Source organism: Stigmatopora nigra, chromosome 11, assembly GCF_051989575.1.
Source record: "Stigmatopora nigra isolate UIUO_SnigA chromosome 11, RoL_Snig_1.1, whole genome shotgun sequence".
Taxonomy (NCBI): domain Eukaryota; kingdom Metazoa; phylum Chordata; class Actinopteri; order Syngnathiformes; family Syngnathidae; genus Stigmatopora; species Stigmatopora nigra.
In genome coordinates, this window is record NC_135518.1 from 8,078,833 (window position 1) to 8,106,772 (window position 27,940).

At 41.5% G+C, this 27,940-nt stretch overlaps 3 protein-coding genes and 1 long non-coding RNA gene across 8 annotated transcripts in view; 3 read left to right on the forward strand and 1 right to left on the reverse strand.

Moving 5' to 3' along the window:
* Positions 1-227: 227 nt before the first annotated feature.
* cops8 (COP9 signalosome subunit 8) lies at positions 228-6,905 on the forward strand. Its single transcript, XM_077728700.1, has 7 exons — positions 228-367; positions 740-810; positions 890-938; positions 1,100-1,232; positions 5,776-5,883; positions 5,954-6,016; positions 6,756-6,905. The coding sequence occupies exons 1-7, from the start codon at positions 296-298 to the stop codon at positions 6,833-6,835; spliced, it is 576 nt and encodes a 191-aa protein (XP_077584826.1). The 5' UTR covers positions 228-295; the 3' UTR covers positions 6,836-6,905.
* trim63b (tripartite motif containing 63b) lies at positions 2,153-4,127 on the forward strand. Its single transcript, XM_077728699.1, has one exon. The coding sequence runs from the start codon at positions 2,745-2,747 to the stop codon at positions 3,783-3,785; it is 1,041 nt and encodes a 346-aa protein (XP_077584825.1). The 5' UTR covers positions 2,153-2,744; the 3' UTR covers positions 3,786-4,127.
* A 3,587-nt stretch (positions 6,906-10,492) lies between the features above and the next one.
* col6a3 (collagen, type VI, alpha 3) overlaps positions 10,493-27,940 on the reverse strand; it is a 30,861-nt gene continuing 13,413 nt past the window's right edge. For 2 of the 5 annotated variants that reach the window (XM_077727654.1, XM_077727650.1), the window contains 38 exons: positions 22,910-23,521; positions 22,188-22,808; positions 21,503-22,096; positions 20,805-21,416; positions 20,387-20,721; positions 20,116-20,194; positions 19,744-19,889; positions 19,449-19,541; positions 19,335-19,388; positions 19,108-19,179; positions 18,918-18,944; positions 18,806-18,850; positions 18,665-18,718; positions 18,513-18,575; positions 18,335-18,400; positions 17,974-18,027; positions 17,872-17,907; positions 17,737-17,799; positions 17,470-17,532; positions 17,277-17,339; positions 16,965-17,027; positions 16,829-16,879; positions 16,680-16,715; positions 16,402-16,464; positions 16,179-16,241; positions 16,076-16,108; positions 15,949-15,985; positions 14,829-14,840; positions 14,259-14,752; positions 13,948-14,050; positions 13,131-13,832; positions 12,873-12,978; positions 12,742-12,797; positions 12,236-12,502; positions 12,096-12,176; positions 11,939-12,004; positions 11,641-11,826; positions 10,493-11,190 (listed from right to left, as the gene is read on the reverse strand). In XM_077727654.1, coding sequence (XP_077583780.1) covers positions 11,150-11,190; positions 11,641-11,826; positions 11,939-12,004; positions 12,096-12,176; positions 12,236-12,502; positions 12,742-12,797; positions 12,873-12,978; positions 13,131-13,832; positions 13,948-14,050; positions 14,259-14,752; positions 14,829-14,840; positions 15,949-15,985; positions 16,076-16,108; positions 16,179-16,241; positions 16,402-16,464; positions 16,680-16,715; positions 16,829-16,879; positions 16,965-17,027; positions 17,277-17,339; positions 17,470-17,532; positions 17,737-17,799; positions 17,872-17,907; positions 17,974-18,027; positions 18,335-18,400; positions 18,513-18,575; positions 18,665-18,718; positions 18,806-18,850; positions 18,918-18,944; positions 19,108-19,179; positions 19,335-19,388; positions 19,449-19,541; positions 19,744-19,889; positions 20,116-20,194; positions 20,387-20,721; positions 20,805-21,416; positions 21,503-22,096; positions 22,188-22,808; positions 22,910-23,521 — 6,212 coding nt within the window. In that variant the 3' untranslated portion in view covers positions 10,493-11,149. Of the gene's footprint in view, positions 11,191-11,640; positions 11,827-11,938; positions 12,005-12,095; positions 12,177-12,235; positions 12,503-12,741; positions 12,798-12,872; positions 12,979-13,130; positions 13,833-13,947; positions 14,051-14,258; positions 14,753-14,828; positions 14,841-15,948; positions 15,986-16,075; positions 16,109-16,178; positions 16,242-16,401; positions 16,465-16,679; positions 16,716-16,828; positions 16,880-16,964; positions 17,028-17,276; positions 17,340-17,469; positions 17,533-17,736; positions 17,800-17,871; positions 17,908-17,973; positions 18,028-18,334; positions 18,401-18,512; positions 18,576-18,664; positions 18,719-18,805; positions 18,851-18,917; positions 18,945-19,107; positions 19,180-19,334; positions 19,389-19,448; positions 19,542-19,743; positions 19,890-20,115; positions 20,195-20,386; positions 20,722-20,804; positions 21,417-21,502; positions 22,097-22,187; positions 22,809-22,909; positions 23,522-24,230; positions 24,825-24,958; positions 25,547-25,766; positions 26,364-26,473; positions 27,006-27,940 lie in introns of those variants that run through there. The other 3 variants (XM_077727653.1, XM_077727652.1, XM_077727651.1) reach the window with 3 other exon arrangements.
* Positions 15,363-18,032, forward strand: LOC144203988 (uncharacterized). Its single transcript, XR_013327806.1, has 4 exons — positions 15,363-15,407; positions 16,066-16,169; positions 17,696-17,815; positions 17,904-18,032. It is a non-coding gene; the product is annotated as an uncharacterized LOC144203988 (long non-coding RNA).

The window sequence follows — 27,940 nt, forward strand, 5'->3', positions numbered from 1 at the left end:
AATAGAAGAAAAAGGAAATGTTTATGCAATTATAGAACTTAGTTTTCATTTTATTCGTGATTTTTTAAAAAGAAACTATTATAATGTCTTAATGTGTCAACCTTAGTCTAAATTATACTAGAGTAACCCTAAAAGACTCAACCATATGATCTATAATTGCAAAATAAATGGAATGAATGAAAATATGACTATAGGTTGCAATGCTAGAAATTGTTGGAGGAGGGCGACAAAGCGACAGATTTGCGTCCATGCACGAAGAAGAAAAAAAGACGTCAACAAACCGACAACGCTCATCATGCCTTCTGCTGTGATTATGGAGGAGAATTTTGACAAACTACTCGAGCAGTGCGAAACTCAAGAGCTCGAGGTATGGAATCAAACAAAAATGAGAAATCCCCTTTATTTATGTGCATCTTGTGTCTGCAACTTCAGCTTCGATCATTAGATTACAGGATCTGGAGGCTAGACAGGCTGGAAAAGCTAACAGAGTACTGAAATAATAGTAATAAAAGCTTGTTTAACACATCCGATATATGTATTTCAATGAAAATGGTCATAGTTTGTCCTTTTCGTGGTCCGATTTCGCCAGTTTTCTTAATAAGAGTTTGTCAGTTCGATGATGAGTGGTGGGCGGGTCATTGATGGCCACCATTGAACACCATTGGTTCTATACAAATTCATTTGCCTTGCTTTGTCACTGGATTATAAATGATCATTTATTATTTTTCTTTTCCAATAGGCACCAGGAGGCATTGCAACACCACAAGTATATTCTCAACTTCTGGCATTGTATTTACTACATAATGATATGTAAGTACTATTTATGTAGAAAAAAACACATTTTTTTTGAGTATTTGTTTTCTGACACATGTTATTTTGGATTCCACAGGAACAATGGAAGGTATCTTTGGAAGCGGATTCCCCAGCCAATAAAAGCGGTGAGCATTAACCTCATCTCCATTTTTTGGGGGGATATGATGTGCCAATTTCTTGGGGATCTGATGTGCAAGTGTCTTGTGCTATTGTATAACATGAAAAGTCAAAACTATCATGACTTTTGGTCATCAGTCAACAAACATTTTATCTTTGTTGTATGTAGGCAAATCCCGAATTGGCAGCAATTTGGACAGTCGGTCAGCACATTTGGCAGCGCGATTTTCCCGGCATCTACACATCTATAGCAGCTTTTCAGTGGTCAGAAAATATTCTTCCCGTCATGGAGGCCCTTCAAGGTAAATATTAATTGGAGTGGGATAATGTGTTGAAATGTGGGACAATGTGTAGAAATGTGTTATTACAAATGTGCTGCTTTTAACTAACTTGCTTCAACATTTGATGACCTGTGAGGATGAGCAGCGAATGAATGAATGAATACCAAGCAACTGTTATTGGTGTTTATGATGTTATTCATCAGCAGAGGGCACCAATTGAACATCATGTCTAGCCAGTTATGATCCTATTTAAATATATTGCTTATTTAAGTCCAGTTTTAAACACCTACATTGGTGTACTTTCATAAGCAGGCAAAACTAATTAACAGATTTCTTTTGGTCGTTTTGTTTCCCTCAAGGAATTATTTTTGTGTACTTTAATACCACGTGACCTTGGGCCTTGTGCAAGCGTTTTAATAATAGCGTCTCCGTCATGTTTTGGTTCTGTCTCATGTTGATGTGCCAGAGGTGTGTACAAGCTGACGTACAGTTGTCACAAGACACTTGGTGGAAATAGCGAGACGATAATTGCCAGAGGATGCGTTGACACGTGGAAACGGAAAGACTTCACATAGGATTTAGAAGTAAACAAATTGATTTGAACTCCTCTGTTATGGTTCAGCAACAAATTGGTTTTGAACTCCTCTAATATAGTTCAGGATCACCTCTTTATCTAATAAAATAGACTGCCGTGATTAGCCATTCAATTATCAGTGCAAGTATTTTATTTTTGCCCTCAATTTTTATTAAAGTTTTATCTTATGTAGTCTTTAATGAACATGAGTTGAAACAAAGACAATTATGAAAAAACATAAAGCTAGTGGATGGAGGAACTGCAGGTTCACCATAATTCAACTAAAACAGTCAAAAATGAATGGGGTGATTTTCCTCTTTCTTTTGACTATTGTTTTTGTGGTTCTAGGAAAACAATAGTCAAATGTACTATATGCGCAAGACCAGAATTCAAATACAGGGTCACACTCATTTCTATGATCCTCAAACAAATGTAGCTGTTTGATTTACAAAACTATTGTAGATGTTCATCTGAGTGAAGTGAAGATAATACATGACTAATTGTGTTTGACCCTTGTTAACATTAAGGGAACAACAAACAAACATGCTTTTGAAAGGCTTATATTTCACACGATGTACAGGAGTTGCTTGTTTGGCTTCAGTCACATGCACCCTGTTTATTTCCCCGTTTGCCCACTGTGTCCATCCACGACCATTGGATGCAACAAACGGCCAACTGGGGCATGTGACACATGCTGCAATGGGTGGGTGGGAGTGTCAATTCTGTGAAAAGTTCCCCGGGCCGGCGAGCAAGCAGGCAGGAATGTGTGCTTTGGTTGGTGGGATCGAATGTCACCAGCTGTGAAGGGGGCGGTATAAAGGACAGCGGGGATAGTTGGTCAGTCAGAGTTGATCCATAAACGAGCGAGTAGCTGCAACATACCAAGAACATCCAAGCATCACTTTTGAAAAACCTTTCCCCAACCAACCAGCAGAGAATTTGGACATTTACTAATCGTCATGGATGTCCAGCGGAGTGGTACCCTGGTTCGGCCTCCCAGCCCCATGGACAGCTTGGAGAAACAACTAAGCTGCCCCATTTGCTTGGATATGTTCACCAAGCCAGTGGTCATTCTGCCCTGCCAGCACAACCTGTGCCGCAGCTGTGCCAGCGACCTCTACGACTCCCGAAACCCGTACCGCTTTTCCGGCGGCGTCTTCCGCTGCCCCACGTGCCGTTTTGAGGTAGTGCTTGACCGCCACGGCGTTCACGGGCTCCAGCGGAACTTGCTAGTGGAGAACATTATCGACATCTACAAGCAGCAGCAAGAAGTGAGCAGCAACGACAACAACACAGAGAGTTCTCTCAAGCCCAAAGAGTCAAAAGAACCCAAGTGCCAGGAACACGAAGACGAGAGAATAAACATCTACTGCAAAACCTGCCAGACTCCAACATGCTCCATGTGCAAAGTCTTCGGGCAGCACAAAGACTGCGACGTGGCGCCTCTGGAAGCCGTCTACCAGACCCAAAAGACGGAACTGAGCAACGCCATCGATAATCTCGTGGCTAGCAATGGGCGCCTGCAATCGTTGCTCATCCAGATGGAAGACGCTTGCCGCAACGTGCAGGAAAACGCCCAACGCGCCAAGCAAGGTCTGAGCGAACGCTTCGACCTGCTTTACGCCGTCCTGGAAGAACGAAAGACGGTTCTACTGGAACAGATCGGTAAAGAGCAAGATGACAAAGTAGCCGCCCTGCGGGCCATGTCCCAACGTTATGGCGAGAGGCTCCAGACCAGCACCGACCTCACCGACTCGGCCGTCCAGGCGTTGGAGCAGAACGGCGCCGCAGAGTTCCTGGTGGCGGCTAAAGGCCTGATAACGCAAACCAAAGACGCCGCCAAAGGCTCCATGGGCGAAGAGAGGCCCGAGCCGGGTTTCGAGAAGATGGATCACTTCGCCGTGTCGACGGAGCACGCCGAGGCGATCTTGGCAAAAATGGACTTTGGCTCAGACAGCGAAGATGATTTTGATGACGCCGATGAAGAAGAGGAGGAATAATGGAAGTGATGGTGAAGGTTTTCTGATAAGAGTATGGCAGGGGACTCGTGAATGTCAATAGTAAAAAGTTATGGAGGAGGGGCGTCACTTGCCAGTACTTTCAGTGCAATATTTAACATCAATGTTGAATACATAACTTTCCTTTTTATACTTTTGTACTTCTGAACCACTTGAACGTTGGTGTTAAAGGGAAATGTCAAGGTTAGAATAACGAATGTGGAAGATGTGTTGATTTCATTTCTAATGTAGCAGACTTGTGTCGATATTTTTCATTTCACTCTGTCTTGGTTGACTTACTTGAATGGAACTCGAAATAAAGTTGCATGACACAAAATTGTCAAACGTCTTTATTATTCATTTCCAGCTTACTGTCCCTTGTTCTTTTGACACATTTTGTTCCAAAGAGGTCAGCAGGGCTCTCACATAGCTCTAGGCTGTCTTTAAAAATAAAAGCACTGCTATGTCCTGCAGGCTTTGCCTTTGCCGGTGAAAAACGGGGGCTATTTTTAAGAGGTGAGAGGGTGAGAAGCGATAGCCGCCCTAGAATAGAACGCCAGAGAAGGACAGGCTAGGTCCTGTTTCACCCTCTCCCCCAACCAATCGCACGATTAAACAGTGCTCCTGACCCAGGCGTCTTGTGCCAACGTTAGAAAAGGGCGCACCAACGCAGTTGCCGCTCTTGACATCGCCCTGGGGTCGAGAGACTGAGATAAAAATATGTGTCTGGTTGTGGGCTGGGTTACAGAAAGCCCCTTGAGATGACCTGCTTGGCTTCACCGCTCACTCGTTCTCAGCGGTTTCCAATGTGCGCCCTCATAAAGCTTCCAACATCACTCACGGTTTCATTTATATCCTTCCTGCCATATGGCTGGTCACACTAACCTGATAAAGAAACTTAAGTTCCTTATAATAATCCTTTTTTCCCAATGAATAGGATGAAAAAATATCACTTTTTGGCAGTGCAGCATTTAAATTGTTGTCACAAGCATTGTCCGAGAACAATTGTGATTTGCCAAGATTCAGTCAGCTATGGCCTCATTCGTTGATAATTATTGAGGATGTTATTGTATGTTCTCTTATTGAAATGAAGCTGTATTTTTTTTGTCTCCCCTGTTGTGTGTATACCGATAAAGGAACTCTATCTAGAGCAGGCCCATCTGTGACGGCTTGGCTAAATCTGTAACATGATGTGTTTGAACCTGTGTTGGGTGCAAAGAAGTCTAGTGGCATTCTGAAGGGAAATGTATCTTATAAAAGTTAATATGGCCCAGTTAAATACACAATGTGAATTGTTTTTTTTTTGTGTGTTCTTCCTGAGCATGTTCTCAATCAAAACTCAAATTTGTACAGGACCAATGGAAATGATTGTAGACAAGAAGCTGGCTGGATAGGAGTACGGGAAAACTAGTCTTGACAAATATACTACCACTTCTCCCAGCTGTCTTTTCTCATCAGACGACGTTATTGTCACGGCTGCCGGCCGCTGTGGTCCACGTTGAGTTGGGGTGTTGATACACATGAGCGAGGTTGCTAGGATATCAAAAATGCCAGGCCGCAACACCGAGGCATTAATGTGAGAGCTGCTGGAAGCACCGATGCACAAAACACATCTTGGCCACGATTGCATTTGGCTCTTATATTCAAAAACAACAGCACCGGGAAGAGCTGAGGGAAGAATGCATTGACATCTGAGACGCTCCAGCCACTGTTGGTTGATAAAGACTTTTCCTGACCCCGATTGCTCATGTAACAGTGGGCGTAAAAGCCGTACAGACACATTGCTGCCGTTTAAACGTTGTGTAAATGTAAGGGTAGTGTATTATATTCTCTAATGGAATTAGTTTCTCTGTCAATACTTGTTTTGTTTGCCAACGCAATTAAGTTGTCATGAGTTCATTTTGCCTTTTCATTATGTCTAAATAATTCATTTCAGTGGGGTTGCCAGACATTTTGGTCCGGAGACGTCATCACTCTTTGTTTTGTTTCCCAGAGAGTACGCGACAAAGGGCTTATGCACTGGTGGCACAAGCGTACACTTCCATCACTGCCGAAGATTTCGCTGCCTTTGTGGGCTATTCGGTGGAAGAGGCCGTAAAAGGTAAAATGTTACAGAAAATCCAAGTTAGTATGTTTGGGAATTGTAATATATCTTTTTTTCTCGCCTGAAGTTGTTGTGAGCCAAGGGTGGCAGGCAGACCCTACAACAAGGATGGTTATGCCTAAAAAGCCAGGTAGGTTGCACTATTACTGGACTTAAAAAGTCCATATTTCTCCCCAAAATTACTCCTGTTTCAGTTTTAACTGTGAAGTATACATTTTGATGTGGAAAAAAGCAAGAATGTTGTAAATCAGTCTAAACCATTGCACAATTTTCTCAGGAATCAGAGCAATTTATAAAGAACCAGTTAAGAAAGCAGTTAACTACAAGTAAGAAGCTGAAACAAGATAAACAGCAACATTTGACAATAAAACCATTTTGAGAACTGAAGATTAAAGTTGGGAAGCCAGACTAGAAAATGCAAAGCACTCATTAGCAAAAGTAGAAAGACCAGGCTAGAGTTTGATGTCTGCAGAACAACCTTATGATGTAGTTTCTTTGCATTGGGCCGCCTTTTATGAGTCCATGTCCACATTTCTGTAACCCAATGAAAAACACACATCTGCTGCGCACATGTTCAACATGACACTGAACCCTCCCTCAAGCACGCCTCTGGTCCTGTGCTATCATGTAAATCTTACCAAAAGAATCCGTCTAGTAGGAATGAATACAAAGCGATGATGTCGCGCTTCCTAAGTGTCTCTGACCAGCTAAACTCAGTCACCCTCCGCTTGTCAACAAAACATTATGGCATGAGGTCATATGTGTACATCGATATTCTGAGTTGAAACACGTGGCGTGTTCAAATTGGAGAGACTGTAAAACTGTAAAAGACTGGATTACTCAATGTGTCTATGCTGTCCCCTGTACAGATCCTCCCCCTGTTTCATCGGTTCCCAACGAGCAGCAGTTGGCCAGACTCACCGACTATGTGGCTTTCCTGGAGAACTGATAACTTTGACTCTTACATTATCTGTAATCAAGCTTTCACAAATTTCTGATAAAAATATCTTGAAAACTCACTTATGATGTTGGAGTTTTTTTTTTTAAACCACACGAATCATTTTCAGATGGATTCTTATGAGTCAGATAATACACCATGTAACTATCCTTAACATGATTTCAGTTGTTCAATTTCCTAAATTTGATCTTTTACTTTTAGCCCAATGGTGGTTGTGTATTGTATGATATCCCCTACATATATTATAGTTTCAAAATTTCAACTCTGCAAAATTGATAGCAGCCAAGGGTCTCTTTTTTTATCTATCCTACAGAATATTAATATTTTAACCTGTGTTGCCCTTTCTCCCATTTCTTCCAATGATCTGATGGCATTTAGAAATTGCAATACTTCCATACATAGTTTTATGTTCATGTGCATATGTCCTGATTCATGTATATGGCCGTCTGCCCATCCATGTGTCGAGGAAGCAACAGCGGCCTTCTTGACGCTGCACATGCCAGTGGCAGTGTGAGAAGTTACCTGACTCCCTGCTGGCCTTGGGAAATGTCTGCCAGGACTAAATTTGCTTCCTTGTGCACATGAGTTAAAGCAGATAAACATATCAGAGCAAATGAATGATGAGCTGTGCTTTAACTACATACTTATGTTTTTCTGATTTCTTTTTCAGACCTTTGGATGTTTCAAAACAAAACAAGGGCACAATTAATGAAATGTTAAGCACACCAAATGTAAGTATATGTTATTTCTCACTATTTACAACCATCTTCCCATCATTCAAATTTTGTGATGTCTATGGGTGCAGTTTACATATTAAATACTTGCAAATATATAAAGAGAAGTGGGAAGAACACAAGGCCTTTTAAAAGACACATCCAGTTACAATCAAACTACCAATTTGCAACCATATGTCGAGTGTTACATTTGAATTTCATGACAATAATGTGTTTGGACACGATGGATACAATAATTGAGGTCGTCTGTAAGACAACTCCAACTTTGGCTTCAGTCCCTGCAATCTGTTTTTATCGCCAGTGCGTAACTTGATGCACGCCGTCAAATTGACACGTTATTACGATGATTAAAGGATATGGAGGCAATGTTTGTTTTGAAATAAGGACTCGGGTCTTGCTGCGTCCAGAATAACTTCCTTGGATTCTCTTGTTGGATACAAAGCAGAGCTTCTATTGAAAATGGTTTGGGTCATACATAGGTTAGTTTATAGTAAGTTGTGCTGCATCAAAAAGCCTTAAAATAATTACCACATTTCCCAGTCAATATAGCAAAACCTGATATTATAAGAAAAGTATCCCAAAGATATTTATTAAATTGGAAAACGTATACTCAAGTTGTCTGCTGGTTACTTTAGAATTTAGATCACTTGTATTATAAATGTGGCATCTGTCGCAATGATAACTGTAGTAGTAAAGGTTGAAGAGAAAACAGTAGAGGGCAGTCTTGTGCAATATTTAGCATCATGTCGTTGCCATGGAGACAGGCTCCAATACATGATAAATACATTAGTATACACTTTTTTGTGTTTAGATGCAAAACACAAAGTTTAAAATACAAATGTGACAAAAATAAGAAAAAATACACAAAGTTAAAGCTAAAGTAAACATTAGAAAAATATAAATAGATGGAATTTTCAAAATGTTATGAAAAAGATCACCTAAAATCCCCCTTTACAGTCATACCCATTCATTTCATATGGTAATACTTTCTGTATTAGGATTTCTATTTATCACTATTTGATAGTAGTTTTGGAGTACTAAGTATGATCAACATGTAATTCTTTCTCATTTCTACTTGCAGAGAATAGATCAGTGTCAGTCTACAACAAAACCTACTTCACATCCACAGAGAAAATGTTTCCATGAGGGGGAAGCGAGATGAGTCATCAGCACAAGACTAAGGAAAACGTGGGAGAGTCAGAGAAGAGCACTGATGAGAAAAAGATGGAGGAGTCAAAGGCAAGGAAGGCCGTCAAAGTGGGAGAACGATTCACCATGGTCCGGTAGGAGCCAAAGAAAAGCGGTGGGTGGGTGGGTGGGATTAAAAGTTTGCAAAACACAACCGAATATTTACTTGGAGTACACAAGTCAGCACATTTGATTTCTCTTGAAAATTAAGATAGGGTTAGGACCTGACTTGAGTGTAGCTAGCGTGGGATCGATTCCCAATCTGTGGTGGTGTGATTATGAGTTCAAATAGGTTGTCTGTCTCCAGGTACGCCCTATCACTGACTGGCGACCAGTCCGTCTTTCAGTGCCAGTAAAGAAAAAAAAAACAATTGAGAATGTATTTAGTTGATCAATACTGAATGCTGGCATTCATCTATTGTAGAAATTTGGAAAATAAAAACTCAACCAGGCCACTTTTGACCCTACAATTGAGTTCTAACTGTTGCCATGTCAACAACAAGGAATAACATTACGGCCATGACATTCATTTTGCTAGTTTATATGACTCACAAAGTAAAACCATAATGTCTATCTTCTTATTTAGTTTCGTGACTTGGTGCTTGAGACTTTCTCAGGATTCTCATGATAATGGATGTGCACCCAATTTTGTTTGTCATAAGGGAACTCTGAAATAGGCCAAAAGTTTCCACTAGATTTGACTTTCACTAAACCCAAAGGCATGCACTTAGCCAAGTAAAAAGTGGGGAAGTTTAGTTTGTTGGTCCAGCACAGTAAGCTTTCTGGAACTTTAGATAGAAAGGGAGTGTGTTTAACAGGGACTGCTGCTCAATGTGAAATTCATTTACAGCCTCCTGGACTTTTATGGCACTCTGTTGGAAAGACGCAACGCCAGCAGTGTTTGTCATTGTTAGCGTGGCAGCACTCGTGCTGGTTTAGCAGTTTGAGAGAATTAAAAAGAAAAAATATGAACAAAAGTCGCTGGTCTTCATTTCATGAATATGACATAGCTCAAAGAAATGATCATTGGAATAGTCGTTAAGTAATAATAATAATAAATTACTCTTTGGATTGATTTTCCAAAATCTAATACTAACCAGATTTGGCAGAGGCATTCACCCTTGGGATCATTTTTTACTTAAAATGGAAGGCCAATGAGGAAAAATCCATCCTCAGAATCAATTGTACACAGTAGTAACAGAATAAAATAAATCCAGGTTGCAAAAAAAAAACTTTGTTGCTATAAAAAGTGTAAATATGATTATTTTTGTTCCACTCCTGGGTGTTTTTTCTGTTTCTTTTTTGTGGAATCTGGAGTTGAGAAACATTATTAATGAATGGGGAGCAATACAGGAAATTAAGCATTTATTGCAAAAGTATTTCAAGAATCCCAGGAGATGTAACATCTGGAAAAACTGGGCTAAGTTGGGGGGAAAAAAGTACACTTGACAGGAGAAATTTTAGTTCTATTTTTTTGATGAGTGACTTTTTAAACTGGGGCCTCTCCTGCATCATCTCTTTTCAATGGACCATTTTTGACTGGTTCTTGTGTCTTACATTATTTACAAGAAAACCTAAAGACTGTAGTGCAGTGAGAAATCCTTAACGTGGTCATCGTTTCAAGGCGATTATGCTCATTGGCTGCCATTGACGGCAACTTATAGGTTAAAAATGATCTCGAAAAATGTGAATGTCTGACCTGACCTTGAAAAGAAGGAGACTGATAAATGGAGGCATTTGTTTATTAGAAAGTCTATTTTTATTGTGTGTTCTACAATCTGATGAAACAAGTTTCAGTAAATGAAACAAAATCAACCAATACATTCGATCTTGAAAAATTGCTTTGGTTCGTTTGAGGCTTCGGATCGACAAGTAAACTTTACTCACTCCTTTGCATTCGAACAGTTGGGAGCAATTTAAACGTTTAAAAGACTCGTGCTGGAGACTGGATTCTGTGGCTACCGAAAGGAATGATTACACGGTTATCGAATGACACTTAAAAAGGCGGAGAGAGCAAACCGGTGAATGTGGAATCGGAAACAGAACATAAGAAGCTTGGTGAAGTGATTCATGCAAGCTCTGAATGTTGTTTACTTTATGTTTGATTCAGTAAAAAATGCTGCACGTGGAAAAAAAACCCACCGCTGGACTGTACAAAAAAAAATGCACATCATGAGCGTCTGTCAAACAAACATTTGAAGTAGCACCAGTAGATGAACAAAAAAAAATACAAACAATTCATGCAGCAAATGTGGTTGTTTCATTTGGAAAGGTTTGGCGGTGGGTGGGTGGGGGACGAGTCCATTTGCGCGGAATCCAGTGCGGCCTCCATTCGTACAGTTTGACCAGTGTGGCTCGTTCTCCTCAAAACGCTGGTCTTCTCTTATGTTCGCAGTGAAGCCATCGTAGCTTGATTGATGGCTGCTGAAGAAAAAGTGCAACAGTTTAGTCATTTTTTTGCACAAAAATGTTTATTCCTTGAATTATATGAAAGACTAAAGGACACCTTTTAATGCAACATTTTCTTGATACATTTTCTGCTATGGAAATTCTACTTTTGTTCCTCTATTATTTCCTTCCTCAAGAAAAGAATGATACACAATATAATATAGCAGATTGATACGGAATTAAATCAATCAATTGAAATACATACACGTATTTGGCTAAAGTAAATATATAGTGTTGCTATAGGATATAGAAAAAGGAGTTTTTCCATGTATAGATAGAAAACTACTTTTACTGTAAAAAATATGTATTTTTTAAGAATATGGCTTTTGTCCCTAATTTTAGTTCTTCAGAGAGATCCTTTTGACCATATTTATCCTCACATAGATTTCCTTGTAAACTGCTATTACTGTAGGAAGCTGTTAGTACCTGTTTTTCCACAAGCCTTTGCGCATTGCTCGTGCGAGTCGAAGCGATTCTGGTTTCCGCCGCATCCTCCGTACCAGAAGCGTGCGCAGGTCTTGCTGGACGCGTCGTAGTGCCACTTGAGCACAAATTTGGCGCACGCGCCCTCATCTTTGGGCATCTGGCAAAAGTCCACGGCCCTTAAAGCCGCTATACCATGAAACAGGATTAGGCAAGTCAGTATAGTTTCAAGTCAAAAAGGATGGAATAAAAACAGGTGGGATATATGAGATAATGCTGTTAGAAAGGCAGAGGCTCTGACCTGGAGCCGGGTGGAGCTCCAACGTTTCCACCTGCTGCTCCTGAGCATCACGCTGAGGCTCTGGCTCTGTGATGTCACATAGGTGGAAAGATAGGAGACAAGATCAAAAATTGCCACTCTGGTGCAAATAGTTTATTTGCCAGGGATTGGGACTAACCGGTCTCTGGTTTATCCAGCGGTGTGTTGACTGGAGAGGTGATGACGTGACTGCTGATGACGGGCCGCTGCATGGCCTCTTCTATTAACGACACGGTTAACGGAATATTCTCTGGCTGGGCAATGTGTTTAGGGACTTACTGGTGGTGACGATGCCTTTGTGTGTGGAGAGCACGTGTCCGTCGGCGCCTCGGCCCGTCACGACCACGTGGTAGGTCTGTCCTCCGTCCAAGCCGTCCACGGACAGCTCGGACGCTGAGACGTTGGTCTTGACCACAGGGGTGTGGCCACGCAGGTGTGTCACCATGACTTGGAAGTAGACAAAGTTCTTGGGGTCCGGGTTGTTCCAGCGCAGCTGGAAGCTGCCAGAAGTCACGTTGGACACGTGAAGCTCGTCCTCGTCCAATGCTGAGCGGTAGAATAGCAACAATTAATACATTATTTATTGTTAAACTTCTATATTTCATTCACAATATTCATTTGATACTATACAAGAATATCTTCGAATAATATTTGTACATTAGATTTTTCTTAACCTATGTGTTTTGGCTTTCTTTCTGGAGTCGTCTTTTTGGTCTTATATTTGTGAAGTATGATTCCTTATGTATTCATGGAATTATATATACAGGTATTAGTGTGAATCATACCTATGTGTTTGACTTGGTGAGATTCCTGCTGCTTTTCATGATGTTTCGTTTGGCTCCTGGAAATGATGAGATCACAATATTAAGTGCTGAAATTCATAATGACATTAAAACTTGTCAACCAAATTGCTCACTGGTGTTGGTGGATGTGATTGGTAAAAGGATTTTTCAGAGGTTGGTCGCTCTGGAACCACTTGCAATGTTTGGACACTTCAGGGGACATGTAGAATGCATTTTCAACTGCAAAATGAACAAAAACATTCAAACTACATTTCAAAAATCTGTAGAAATTTCTATTTTTAAGTTAGAAAATTTTTTCAAAATTGTCATAATAAGGAAAACACACATTAGATTTGTTTTAATGGAAAGAAATATGAGCATTGTAAACTTACTGCTGATGTATTTGGGCAGCATTTGTCCAAATATGAGAAGGTTTTTGTCGTAAAATTGCGAGATGTCATCAATCCTCTTGAAGAAGACGTCGGAAGGCTCGCTGGCCACGCGTGACAGGACGCGACTGTCAGCCGCGCTCAGCTTGTCGCCCACGCCAAAGACCACCACGAAGTAGCCTCTGCACTTGACCTCAATGGCAACACGCACCAGCCGTTCCTCATCCTCTTCCACGCCACCCGTCACAAAGAGCGCCAACACCTTACGAGGGCGCGGGAAGGGCGCCTTCTCAAAAACGTGATCGGTCGTCCACTCCACCGCGTCCGCCAACGAGCGTCCGCCTTCAAGCTGGGGCGTCTTGTCCAGCAAGAAGTTAACGAAGGACTTGGCCGACTCGTGATCGGTAAAGCCGACGTCCAGGTGGACGGGAAGGCCGGTCCTGTTTCGGACAAACTCGTAGGGCGCCTGCTGGACGAAGGCCACTCTGGCGTGATGGGCGGATGTGCTGGGGACGGATGCCACGTGGAGATGCTCCACCATGTGTGCGACGTAGCGTTTAATTTCCGTGAAGACAGCGGGAAATGTGCTTTGAGAGCTGTCCACCACAAAGCCCATGTCGATGTCCACGTCAGTGGTGAAAGAGCGTCTGTCTCGACCAGGCGATGGCGCGATGTAGTCGCACGTTGAGTCCGGAGAGCAGAAGTCTGTAAAAAAAAAGCCACTTTTCCTCTTAGGTTGAATTTCTCACTCTTTGAAAACAGTATTCATATTTGATCAGTAACGGTAAAGTCAAAAATGAAAGTTTGCAGATTGTCTTACCATAACAAAGATGACAGCTCATGACTTTTCTCATGACTGAGTCAAACTGTGCGCTTCCTGGGTTCGGCAAGACGATGACCTGGGCCAAAGCTGTGTTGTTCACCTGAGAGGAAAAAACAAGATGATCACCAATGAGAAAATGTAAAGAATATAAGCAGGTGATATGCAGATTGGGGAATCTCACTCCTAATTCCTTCACAAAGACATTCAGGCAACTACATTGGGATTTAGCTCAGCAGTCAGCATGCTTGACTTCCACGGGAAATTGCAAAAGGAGTGCAGTGCCTCCAATAGTGGGTATCTTAGTCTACCTGCAAGGCTCGTGTAAGGCTTCTGTCATCATTCTTGAGCAGGACCACCGTGGCAACGCCGGCATCGTAAAGGCGCAGGGCGGCATTGGTGACGGCCTGCGTGTTGGAAATGGAACCGCCCACGAAGAAGACGGCGACCTTGCGGACCAGGAAGCCGCTACGCACTCTCTTGAAAGTGTTGTGCGCCACAAAGCTCATGGCTGTCTCCAGGCTGCGACGTTTGTTGGTCTGCAGGGTCTGCAGGCCTTCCACGTGGCTCAGCAGTGCACGCTTCTTCATTGCGTCGGCAAAGCGCACTTCGGTGGTGACCTCGCTGTTGTAGAGGGCAAGCGCCACGCGGGCGCCCCTGGGGCAATTGCTCTCTGAGATAGTGATGTCGCGTAGCAGACGCAACACGGCTTCACGCATGTTGTTGAAGGCCGGTCTTCCCACGTCGCTGGACGCGTCCAAGGCAAATGCAAGCTCGGTTGGGTACAGAGGACACTCCAGTTTACCTGTTGACCAGATGAGCCACATTTACAATGTTCTAGTGCGACACATACAGAAAAAAAGTTTGGTTTTGGGACCTACCGTGACAGCATGCTGTTGAACAGAAGGGGGAAAATGAATTAGAAACTGTACAGTTAAAAAATAAAAGAAAGTCAAAGCAATAGTTAAAGCATTCCATCTGAATCTCGTATATTGAATCGAAATGAATGCTTTTATTATCATTATTGAAGTATAATGAGATTTAAAGCTTCACGACGGAGTGCACAAATAACAGAAAACTAAAATAAATAATCAATAAATAAGGAATAAATAAATAAGTCATCAACATAATAAGTAGGGAACAAATAAGATAAATTATCATTAAATAATACTAATAAATAAATAATCCATAAATAAGTAGTCAACAAATACATTAATTATTTTTTTCTGATGTGGAAATTGGACAAATACAAATAGTAAATATTTTTCAGAAACAGTTAAAGTAGATACATATTTACATACATTTTACAATGCTTGATTTTTAGCCAATCCGATACGAGTATCTCAATTTGTCTCGCCTACTCTTCACCAATTGGCTACCCACTCTACTGTACCCGGCAAATGTTATTTACACATGGTTGTTTTAACACACGAGGAAAGGATGCAAACAATTTTGTGCAGGTACAGAAAGTCTAATGCTTATTTTCTTAGCTACTTTTTGCAAGTTTATAGTGTCTAGCGTTATCATAGTTATAATAAATTCGTGATTTGCTTATTTAGAGTCCTTAAGCGACCATCTTTCTCACGATTGTCGTACTAGCCCTTGTCTTTCCATTGAATGGAGACATTCTGTATTAGTTTGTCTTTGCATATATACAAAAATCTGACATTGGCTCATCAGAAACAAAAATAAGTGAATTTTAAATGTTTAAGTTCTAACATTTTCGTGTATTATTTTGAAATTATGAAATGATTTTCTTTAGATTGTTTCATCATCCAAATTCCACTGTCTAACTAACATGTGATCATGCAGTAAAATTGCATCAAAAAGAAGCATCCCTTTAATAAAGCAGGCTGTGAATAATGACAGAAGCTATAAATATTTATCCCAGTCTTAGTATAAACACATTTCTATGACAATCATTAAATGCTGAAAAGCCTAATATATCTAATACATAGATGGACTATACTAGGATTCTGTGTTCATGAAAAAAGTACTTACGGCAATTATCTCGGATCTTCTTGACGAGGTCACATTGCTGAAGAGAAAGAATGAAGAAACGATGATGATGATGTTAAACCTCAATTGAATGTATATGTGATTTTTTTTTTCCTGAAGGCGTACGTACCACAACACCCGGTCCTCTTGGCCCTTTCTGACCCTGAAGGATGGAAATGGCGAGATGTCAAGATAAATACTTTTGGATGAAGAATGCAGACAAGGTAACTTACGTAAGGCCCTGGATAGCCAACCTCTCCTTTCTGTCCAGGTGTACCAGCATTTCCAGCAACGCCCTTTAAATAAAATGCAAAATAAGTAATTTAGACTTGCTATTGAATGATGGCATGCTGCAACAAGTTGTTAACATGCTCACTTTACTTTAGGTGCAGTATTTTTCCCTGATATATAATATATGTTGATAATATTTGTACATTTTCGATCTATATTTTTTACCCTCTGTCCGCGGTTTCCTCGTGGACCAAGTCCACCCGTGGTTCCAGGGTTACCAGCTTCTCCCTGCAGGGTAACAAAAAGGACAGACCATACACGTTATCAGAGAACTAAATTTATTTTGAGTATGCATACAAAATAACATACTAACAGTGATTGTTAATTTTCTTTTCACTTTTATGTTTGACCTAGCATTCTCTTAAGTAAACCACATCAATATACACTGTGTACTGAAGATTTTATTTATATTTCACACATTGCAGAAGACGTGATTCGCCTACCTTTGGGCCTGTGAACCCAGGGAAACCTTCATCACCCTACACAAATAAATCAAGATACATTTTAGAGTTAGGTCTCATTGTTTGACAGTATCAAAATTGTATATGATATCTATCTAAGAATAGTAGTACAGTGACAAAATAGGACTTGCCCGTCTTCCTTTGGATCCTGAGATACCAAGACCGTCTCTGCCGTCTTCGCCCTTGGAAGGAAACACGGCACATCCGTTATTTAGCTATTGGCTGTCTTTCAAAAGCATTACATATGAAAAACAAAACACTTCTTACAGATTCTCCACGGAATCCGATGGGTCCCTCGACGCCCTTAATTCCTGGATCTCCGGGCTCTCCCTGTGCAAATAAACAACAGCCCAAGACAGACTTAAATTTCTTTTTTATCTTGTATGCGTATGCATCTATAGATTACATCAATTTCCCTTTGTTCTTTCCATCAAGCTTTTGTGTTTTCATTTGGTGTTTTCTTCCAATAGATTACACGTGTGCTCAGTAATATGAGAAAGAGCCAGATTTAAGGCCTTACTGTTTAGAAATAAAACAAGGCCGTCACAGAAAGAACAAAACGTTTGTTCTAGCGGTTACCTTGCGACCGACGGCACCTCTTCTTCCCTTTTCTCCAGAAGAACCCGGGCGTCCGCCGGGACCCTGCAAACATTCACATTCTTTAGATTTGAATTTGGATTAAATGGAAAAAGTGGTGTCAATATTTTCTGAATGAACCGTTTAGGTTGACAATGGATTTTTTGAACAAGAAAAACCTATAAGGCTCACTCACTCTTGGTCCAGGATTTCCATCCTCTCCTCTGGGTCCTGGTGCACCATTTGGTCCAGCTGGTCCCTAAACAAGAACACAAATTAGACAATTCTTTATGAAACTAATGCCTAATTCTCACTTCAAACACAAATGCTGAACACTCCTTGCAATTTCTTACATGGTTACATGGCTACATTTTTTTCATGTATCACACTTGATCTCATAGTTGTGTTTTCTCATTTTCTAGGGCACGCTCCTGAGCTTGTCTAATATGCATAGAGGACTTACTCTGCTTCCCCCGATTCCGGGTTCTCCTCTCACGCCCTCAACTCCAGCAGGTCCAGCATTACCCTTGATGGCAAACAGAGTGAGTGAGGCGACATCAATATTACTGATAATACAACATCTAAAACAATGACTTACAGCTTGTCCTGGTGCACCTCGTCTCCCATCAGATCCCTAATGAGAAGATTCAATTGAGTACAATATGGTCACACGGCAAAACCATTTGGCAGAATGTGTTACCCTTCTTCCTGGTTCTCCAGGCGTTCCCTTGTTTCCATCCTCACCAGGCTCGCCCTTACGGTAAGCAAAATACAACCAGTGAGTTACATTTTTCATTACGATTCAAGCACTTTAAACTGTTCAGCCCAGGCAAAATTGGGCGAATGCACAAAGAGGACTATAGATTAGATTAAGGTGGTTAAATATTTGATGAATTGTCTAAACTTGGCTTGTTCCCGGCATTCGCACAAAATCAAAGTTGTTATTCACTTTACAAATGGAGTGCTTTATTTGAGGAAAACCAAATTGGTATAAATGTAAAAAGTATACTGTATGTAAAGTATTAACGATCTAGAATTGGTATAAGCTTATGATTCATTACCGCTGGTCCGGCATCACCAGGGTCTCCTTTTGGACCGGGTCTGGAGTTATCACTTCCACTTGTACCCTAGCAAGATAGACATGACATCATCAACACAAACACTTTAGTTTGATTTCAAAAAGATCACAAGGAGAGTAATTTCAACAGAAACAATATACAAAATGTTAACGAAACTTACAGGATCTCCTCTGATTCCCATTTCACCACTTTCTCCTGCTTGACCTTTAATGCCTTTCGGGCCCTAGAAGCATTCATATAACAAATCTTAGTTGGGAGCAGTTTGGCTGGCAAATATGAATAATACAAGTGATTAAAATATCCAATGTTTACTCTATAGCCAGGATGTCCTCTGCCTCCAGAGGGACCAGCAACTCCACCTTTGCCCTGAAAACAAAACACAGATATAAATTCATGAAATACTATCCATGTAACTATCTGATTGGATGACTACATTTCAAAAGATGCAGTTACCTCTTCACCAATAATACCATCCAGGCCAATCTCTCCAGATTCACCCTGTGAGAATATTAGTAGTAGTTAGCATTTTTAAATAAGTCATTTTTCACAATGTGAATTCAGTCACCTTTTCTCCAGAGTATCCCCGAGAACCCTGAGGAGAAAGCAAGTCAAATTTCAGAGTCGGTAGATAGAATGTGGATGTCATTAGATTATATTATAACGCTAGCTAATGATCCCCAACAGTTCTACAAATGTTAAGGAAATCTTAATAAGCATCAAATGCTTACAGTCAATTCATTTATTTTCCACGTTACCTTCACACCTCTCTGTCCGGGACATCCTTGAAAGCCCTGACTTCCATTGACACCAGGAGGACCTCGCTCTCCCTGTGATTGGAGAATTTACCACCAAAAATAAATACATTTAATCTATGTTACTGAAGGAATGGAATGAACGTTGTTTACAGTTCAAGCCCATACTGAAGTATAATACAGTAAAACATGGCCACAAATTGTAATGAGTAGTATGAAGAAAATTATACCGGTCCACCCTCGTCTCCAGGATGGCCTTGGCTTCCCGGACCACCTGGACGTCCCTAAAAAGAAAACAAAAATTAGCATTCCTGATTTTTTTAAAAGGTAATTTTAATGTCTACCTTTGGTCCTGAAATTCCTATGCCTCCTCGGTCACCCCTTGCGCCTGTACATTTGCAGGCCACTCCACAGCACTCCCTCTCAGCAATATTGTCCTACAACATAAATACATCAGGTTTTTGAATATAATGTGTTCTCTGTTTGACCACACTAATATTCTCAATGGGCAGCCATGGCACAGTTAATAGGTCGTCCTATTGGTGTATGAATGTATGGATAAATTTAAGCCAACATAAGCAGTTTGGTTATGGTAAAAACAGGTAGAAAACGGGTACTTTGATTTATCATTTTACTTACCAGTTCCTCCATCAGTTCGTAGTCCAAGTCTAGTATGTTGAGTCGCAGGGGTCTGGTGTACCTGAAGCCACGGCCAAATTCCAACAATGTAGCTTCCTCAAACTTGGCCACTCGTTCCAGCCCAACCAGGATAAAACTGTTGACTCCTGGTAAATAAATGGAATAATTGTCTCTTCTTATTGAGAGGAAACCTGTTCCTTTTGAGTTATAATTTTCATACAAACCCGTGATAGGTGAAAAAGGTTCAAATCTGAGTTAGTAAAATTATCTGTGGGATTGTTTTCATGCATATCTGTTTCTATCGATTGTAATGAATGAAGGCATTAGAGATTTTGGATGTGTGGAAAGTCATCATTTGAAGGGTGTAGTCACCTGACTGACGGAGCTCTTCAGTTTGCCTTTTCATTTCAGGATAGGGCTCATCAATACCATCAGTCAAATGAATAACAACCTGGATTGAAAAAGAATGATAAAGATTCAAATATCATTACCAGAGTCAAGCCTGCATTTGTGAACCTATCGGTTTATGAACAAGATTTCTCAATAGAATGGGGTGGAAACTTATTTTGTTAATCAAAGTAATATCCTAAACATGAAATTTACTGTTCTTATAATAACCTAGACGTGTGTCTTTTTAACCAACCTTGACAGTATTATCTTGTCTGGTTCTGAATCTGTTTTTGTAAGCCGAGATGGTCTTGCCACTGAGAACGAAGGGGCCACGAGCACGCAAGGCCCTGAATTCTTCCAATAGCTTGTCGGCATCTTCAGAGAAGTCCACCTGGACTGGCCTTCCATTGGAATCGATAGCGAGCATACCGATCTGAATGGAGGGAATTTGTCCTGATGAACAACTGATGGTTGACATTTTAGCAATTCGCTGCAGAATGGCAGTCATTTTGCTCAGGAGGTTGGTTTGGACACTGAAGATATTTTGGGCCGAAACATCGAATCCCACCAACACCTCCACGTTGCAGTCTAGAAAAGACAACATTACAACATGAGAGGTTTCCTAATTCTATGGTAATTTCTGTTTATCATTCTATCATTGTTTTTCTTGCCTTTGGGGGCTTCCTGTACACCAACGCACAGCTTGCCCTTCACTTCATCGTCTAACGTCCCTAGAATTTGCTCATTGAGCTCAGAGAGCTCTGTGAAGGTTCTGGCTCTGGCAACAGTGGAAGAGTCACTGGCGAGTGCCTCTAACTCATTCGCCACATCGCCCACTCCAACCGCAAAGATTCGCACACCAGTCTTCTTTAAACCTAGCGCCGCTGATTTGCTGTCATCAGATGAGGGTCCTCCCGTAATGACCATGAGAATCTGAGGAGTCCCTTCATCTTTCCTACTGCCCCTTTCTTTGGAGAAGTGCACATCTTGAATGTGCCGAATGGCAGCACCTGTGTTGGTTCTACGTCCTCCTTTATAATCTGCATTCTCAACGGCAGTTATAATGTCAGGTCTGTTTTTGTGGGTGTTAAGGTAGAACACATCTGACACATCAGTGCCATAATGCGCCAGTCCAATCCTTAGGTTGTCCCTGTCAGTGTAGAAAAGATCTATTAGCTCGGCGACAAATGTCTTAACTTTGTTGAAATTTTCTCTGCCCAGGTTCATGGAGCTATCCACCAAAAACACAATGTCAGCCTTCTTGGATGCAGGTAAACCTTCGGCTGAGACAGAGAGGAAGATGTTATTTAATTAGTTAGTTTAGCAGTTCTATCATACAGTAATACTTTGTTGAGTTTTGCAAACTTACTAGGAATCTCTGGGGTCAGGTCAACTGGGATGGTCCCCTTCAGTCTTGCAATGAACCTATCGCTGATTGCTGGCAGACCAGGGAATGTAGGAACCTGAATGACATCTTCTGGTGATCTAGCAATTTGGGTGAGCTGCCTAGTGTCTGCTCCACTTGCTCCTATGCCAATACAGTTAACCCTGGATTGTTTTAGCAAAGGCCCATAAAGAGATACGTCCTGTGGGGAGCGTCCCCCTGTGAGAACCACAAGATGCTGAGATGCCTCCAATGGACGAACACCAGCAGAGGGCTTTAACTCATTCTGTATGACATATTCAATTGCATCAGCCAAGTTGGAGGAGCGCCCGCCCATTTGACGAAGTTTTCTAATGGCCGTGACAACTTCTGGCTTGGTGTCATGTGTATTGAGCGAGAACTCAGTTTTGGGATTGTCGCCGTACTGGACGACGGCCACACGCACTTGGTCAGACCGCACGTCGAGTTGTCGAACAAGCTTCAGAATAAAGTCGCGGATGTGAGCTATCCCTGTGACATCTGTGCTGTCTGACCCGTCAATCAGGAAAACAATGTCTTTTCGACCAACGTCTAACAAATCTGCAAATGTGAAAAACAAGAAGATTTTGTTATTGAACAATTCAAGAACATTCAATTATATACCGATTATATATATTATATATTATCTTACCTAAAACTACTTCTGGAGGGCGATAGCTGTCAATGATCTCAGTGGTGGAAATAGTTTTGACTGAATCAATTAGTTGCTGCTCTACATCCGGAAGATCCCTGAAACTGTCAACGCTGTATACAAGTTCAGGCTTCAGGGAAATTTTCCTCAGCTCGTCGGGGTCTGAATTTCTTGAACCGATGGTAATAGGTGCAATGTGACTTCTCTTAAGTTGATCCGCTGGTATGCTAACGTCGTCTGTGGAACTGCCACCGGTGACTAAAATTAAAAACTGAGGCACTCCGTCTTCTATCCTACTTCCTGCAGATCTTTGGTATATGTTTCGAGAGACCCACTCAAGAGCACGACCTGTGTTCAGACGATTTCCTCCTTTGCTTCGAAGTTGTGTCACAGCCTGGCGTACTTCATTTTTATTAGAAAACTCATTGAGGAGAAACTCCACTTTGGCATCATCGCTGTACTGTACAACTGAAATTCTGACTTTGTCCAGTCCAACATCCAGCTTTTCCACAACTCTTTGGATCATTTCGCGAATGGAAGGAAACTCATTTCGTGCTGAACTCGAACCATCGATAAGAAACACAACATCTCTCTTTTCTCCACCCGTGCTTGGTGCAACTTCTGTATTAAAGAAAAAAAAGCAACACATTTTTAATAGGAGTAAAATAGTTGTAATAAAAAAGCATGAAAAAGTAAGCAACTGGATAAAGATATATAGCTACCTTCAATGACAGTGAATTGCGGTGTGAGCCTGGCAATGTCATCTTCTGATAATTCAGTAAGCTTGTTAATGATAGTGTCTTGAGCTGTATGCAAGCTTGGGATATCATCCACTACGTAGGCAAAGTTAGGGACGTAAGACACAATTTGCAGATCTTGTGAATTCATATCCCTTGTGCCAATGCTAAATGGAATAACTCTTGATTGCTTTAGTGTGGTTGCCGGGCGACTGATGTCATCTGTCGGAGACCCACTTGAGACCACAACCAGAAACTGAGAAACGCCCTCTTGTTTCCGGCTGCCTCGCGCAGCTGTCAGCATATCATCATTGACAAATTGTAAAGCCTGGCCCAGGTTACGTTGTCTTCCTCCCCGTTGTCTAAATCTCCTAACAGCATTTAAGACTTCTTCTTTAGTTGTATGTGAGTTCAGATACATGTCCGCTTGCGCATAATCACCAAACTGTAGCATACCGATCCGGATCTTATTTTCACCAACATTGAGATTCTCTACTACCCTACGAATGAACTCCAGAATGACAGGGAAATCCCGTCCAACGCTGTCAGATCCATCAACAACAAAGATGATGTCTTTCCGGGGTCCTTGTGACTCGGCTAAGGAAAAAGGAAAATAGTGTGTTGTAATTTCTTCTTATATTGTCATAAACTAAAACATTGCATTGAGCAGTTAGCTGTACTAGCACTTCAATAAGATGTTGAAATATAAAAACACAATGGGAGTTTATTAGAAATAATTTCGTTATTGGAAGAGCAGATTAGGGCAGAAAGACTTCAATACTCTTTAGATGCATAACAGTAACTAAACTATAACCTGTATAAAAGAAGTAGAAAAACCTAGTGGATTGAAAAATGAGGCAAAAAAGGACATTGTAAGAGAAATTGAAATTTTTCAGACTCAACTTTGTTTGGTTTGATTAATTCCATCTTGAAATGATGCTGGAGAATAATTGAAAAGAAAAACTTCTTTGGGCTACAGGTATTACTTACCATTCACTGTTGGTGTCATGAACACAGTATTTAGAAGCTTGCCAAAGAAAGAGAAAGAGTCGGCAAATTCAGATATGGAAAAAATGTTCCTGAGATCCTTGACTATACTTTGCAGTTCTCTGCTCTCAGAGTTCCTGGTAGCAATTGCAAAAGTGATAACACACTAGCTGACTACTGATACTAGTGGAACAGCACTTTCTGTTGACTTCTATGGTAAATATAAACATGGTAAATAATCACAAACTACAAGTCGCGTTTGGTCAGAGGAATCAGACAGCCCATCCATACAGAGTGAGTGTTGTGCTTGTACACGTACCAATTACTGGTGGCGTTTCTGGGGTGACATCCGTTGCCACAACCTCCACAGAGGACTCAAGCTGTTGTTGGACACTCGGAAGGTCAGTGAATTCAGGCACAACTAGAGCGTATCTGGGATCGTGCGATATTTGCTGCAGTTCTCTGCTATCTGAGCTTTTGGTTCCAATGGGGAAGATCAGCACCCCAAGCTGTTTGAGAGCAGAAGCGGGTGCATGGACACTATCAAATGACTTGCCACCACTTAGCAATATTAGGACCTGTGGGACGCCTTCGAGACGTCTGCTGCCTGCAGAGTCAGTAAAGACATTATCTCTCAAGTACTGGAGAGCTGCTCCAGTGTTGAGGGGTCTGCCGCCCCTGTGCCTCAACGCTCTGACAATGTTAAGGATGTCGCCCTTAGTCGTGTATGTGTTCAGATAGAACTGAACAGCGGCATCTCGGCTGTACTGAACCAGCGAGACACGATCTTTGTTGTCATCCACACTCAGTGTCTCTACGACTCTTTGGACAAAGTCTCTCATAGCTGGGAATGAGTTTCTTGTGGCGTCAGAGCCATCTAACAAGAAAACAACATCCCTTCCTGGTCTGCCCACTGTGGTAAACAAACATGATAGCAATAAGACAGCAGGACTCACCTACCATTTACACTGGGAATGTGGACAAGAGCCACTTTTACATTTGAATCGCGGCCAAGTTGTCATATGTCTGTGAGTACATAACGCTTACCAGTCACTATTGGTGTCATGGGTGTAGCTCTGACTACCGTGCTCATTGCGGCGGAGAGCTGTTCTTGGACACTTGGGAGTTCAGTGAGCTCAGACACTGCTAGGGCATGACTAGGGTCATGGGAGATCTTTTTCAGCTCGCTGCTGTCAGAGTTCTGTGTTCCAATGCTGATTGTAAAGATGCCCTGCTGTCTGAGAGCAGATGCTGGCGCATCGACACTGTCAAAAGACTGCCCGCCATTTAGTAGGATCAATATCTGTGGAACACCTTGTGGGCGCCTACTCCCTGTGGAGTTTGTAAAGACGTTTTCCCTGACATATCGGAGGGCAGCCCCTGTGTTGAGGGGTCTCCCTCCTCTGTGTCTGAGCCCTCTGATTGCATCCACAATATCCTCTCCTCTTGTGTACGTGTTTAAGTAGAATTTGGCCTCTGCCTCTTTGCTGTACTGGACCACAGAGACACGGTCTCTGTTAACGCCCACGTTGAGTTTCCCCACCACTTGCTCGACAAAATTGCGCATGGCAGGGAAACCGTTCCTTGTTCCATCAGAACCGTCCAGAAGGAAAACAATATCTTTTTTGTCTTCAGCTGAGAAAAGACAGGAGAACAAATGATAAACAAAAAAACGTTGGGAAACTGTGACACTAGCTGACTACTGATACTGTTGGGACAGCACTTTCTATCGCCAGCTAAGTTTCTTCTATGGTAAATATAAACATGGTAATTAATCACTAACTACAAGTCGCGTTTGGTCAGAGGAATCAGACAGCCCATCCATACAGAGAGAGTGTTGTGCTTGTACACGTACCAATTACTGGTGGCGTTTCTGGGGTGACATCCGTTGCCACAACCTCCACAGAGGACTCAAGCTGTTGTTGGACACTCGGAAGGTCAGTGAATTCAGGCACAACTAGAGCGTATCTGGGATCGTGCGATATTTGCTGCAGTTCTCTGCTATCTGAGCTTTTGGTTCCAATGGGGAAGATCAGCACCCCAAGCTGTTTGAGAGCAGAAGCGGGTGCATGGACACTATCAAATGACTTTCCACCACTTAGCAATATTAGGACCTGTGGGACGCCTTCGAGACGTCTGCTGCCTGCAGAGTCAGTAAAGACATTATCTCTCAAGTACTGGAGAGCTGCTCCAGTGTTGAGGGGTCTGCCGCCCCTGTGCCTTAACGCTCTGACAATGTTAAGGATGTCGCCCTTAGTCGTGTATGTGTTCAGATAGAACTGAACAGCGGCATCTCTGCTGTACTGAACCAGCGAGACACGATCTTTGTTGTCATCCACACTCAGTGTCTCTACGACTCTTTGGACAAAGTCTCTCATAGCTGGGAATGAGTTTCTTGTGGCGTCAGAGCCATCTAACAAGAAAACAACATCCCTTCCTTTTCTGTTCTGGTCTGTTGTGGTACAAAATTTTTGAGACAGATTTGTTTTTAAGATACAGCTCTTTATACATGTTTATTATCATTTTCTCTTTCTTATACGTTTGAATGGTGAACCATCTTACCAGTAATTTTTGGAGTCTTTGTTGTCCTTTCCACTCTCCCTATTAAAGAGGAGAGGCTTTCGTGGACATTTTGTAATCCAGTAAAATCAAACACTGTTAGTGCATAACTGGGTTCGTAGGATACTTTCTGCAGCTCGCTGCTGTCAGAACTCCGAGTGCCAATGCTGATTGTATATATGCCGTTTTGTTTCAGTTCAGAGGTTGGTGCATCAATGCTGTCAAAAGATCGTCTGCTATTCAATAAGATCAAGATCTGTGGTACACCTTGGAGTTGTCTACTGCCTCTGGTGTTTGTAAAGACATTTGCTCTGACATATTGGAGGGCTGCCCCTGTGTTGAGAGGCCTTCCACCCTTATGTCTTAGACCTCTCACTGCATCCACAATCTTCTCTTTTGTGTCGTACGTATTCAGATAGAATTGAGCCTCTGCATTTCTACTGTACTGAACAACAGATACACGGTCTCCGTCTCCGTCCACATTTAAGGACTGTACCGCTCTCTCAACAAAATCACGCATGGCAGGGAAGCCATTCCTTGTTCCATCAGAACCATCCAGAAGGAATACAATGTCCTTTTTGGTGTGAGTTTCAGCTATAAAAATATTAAAAACTTTTTATTGAAGATATTTTTCCTTTTTACCTGTAAAGATTTCACTCTTCATCAGTTAAAAACAGCTTTAGTTTTGAGAATATGTTTGTGGAATAGCTTCTTTTCTAATATCGTATCGATTAAATGCTAAATTTTAAAATAAGTAATTGTTTTAAAAATGCCACTCACCGAGACCAGGGCCAGCTATTTCTTTATGAGATAAAATTGCAGAGAGCAAATGATTGGTTACTATTGGGAAGTCAGTTGTTGCATTGATAAATATGGGAGTTTTCAAACTGCCCGATATTTCCTTCATTTCCTGTGGATCCGCATCATTTATTCCAAGGCTATGTAGCACAATTCCAGCATTTTTTAGTCTATTCAGTGGTTCTGCAACATAATCATCTGACTTTTTCCCACTGAGAACAATCATTGCTTGTGGGATTCCTTGCTGGGTTCTGCTTCCAGTAGATGTTGTGAACACGTACTTCTGAGCAAAATCAAGGGCTGCCCCAGTGTTCACAGTTGAACCTCCCTTCAGTCTTATAGTGCTTATATGGCTGATCATCTCATCTTTTTGTCCATAGGAATTTAATAAAAATTCTGGGGTGGCTGTTTTACCATATTGAATGAGAGAAACTTGTACATTGGTTGGCCCAATTTGTACTTTTTGAATAAACTGTCTCACAAAATCCAAAACAGGTCCTTCACTTGCACGCATGTCATCAGATCCAGCAAGTAGAAAAACAACATCGGCAGGACCCCCCAGTTCTAATTCTGTAACTGTGGAAGTATCTGAAATTGTACACAAATGTTTTTAAGAATGTAGACTTATACTTTCAAAGGGTGGGGAACTTCTCTAAAACAAACCCCCCTTCC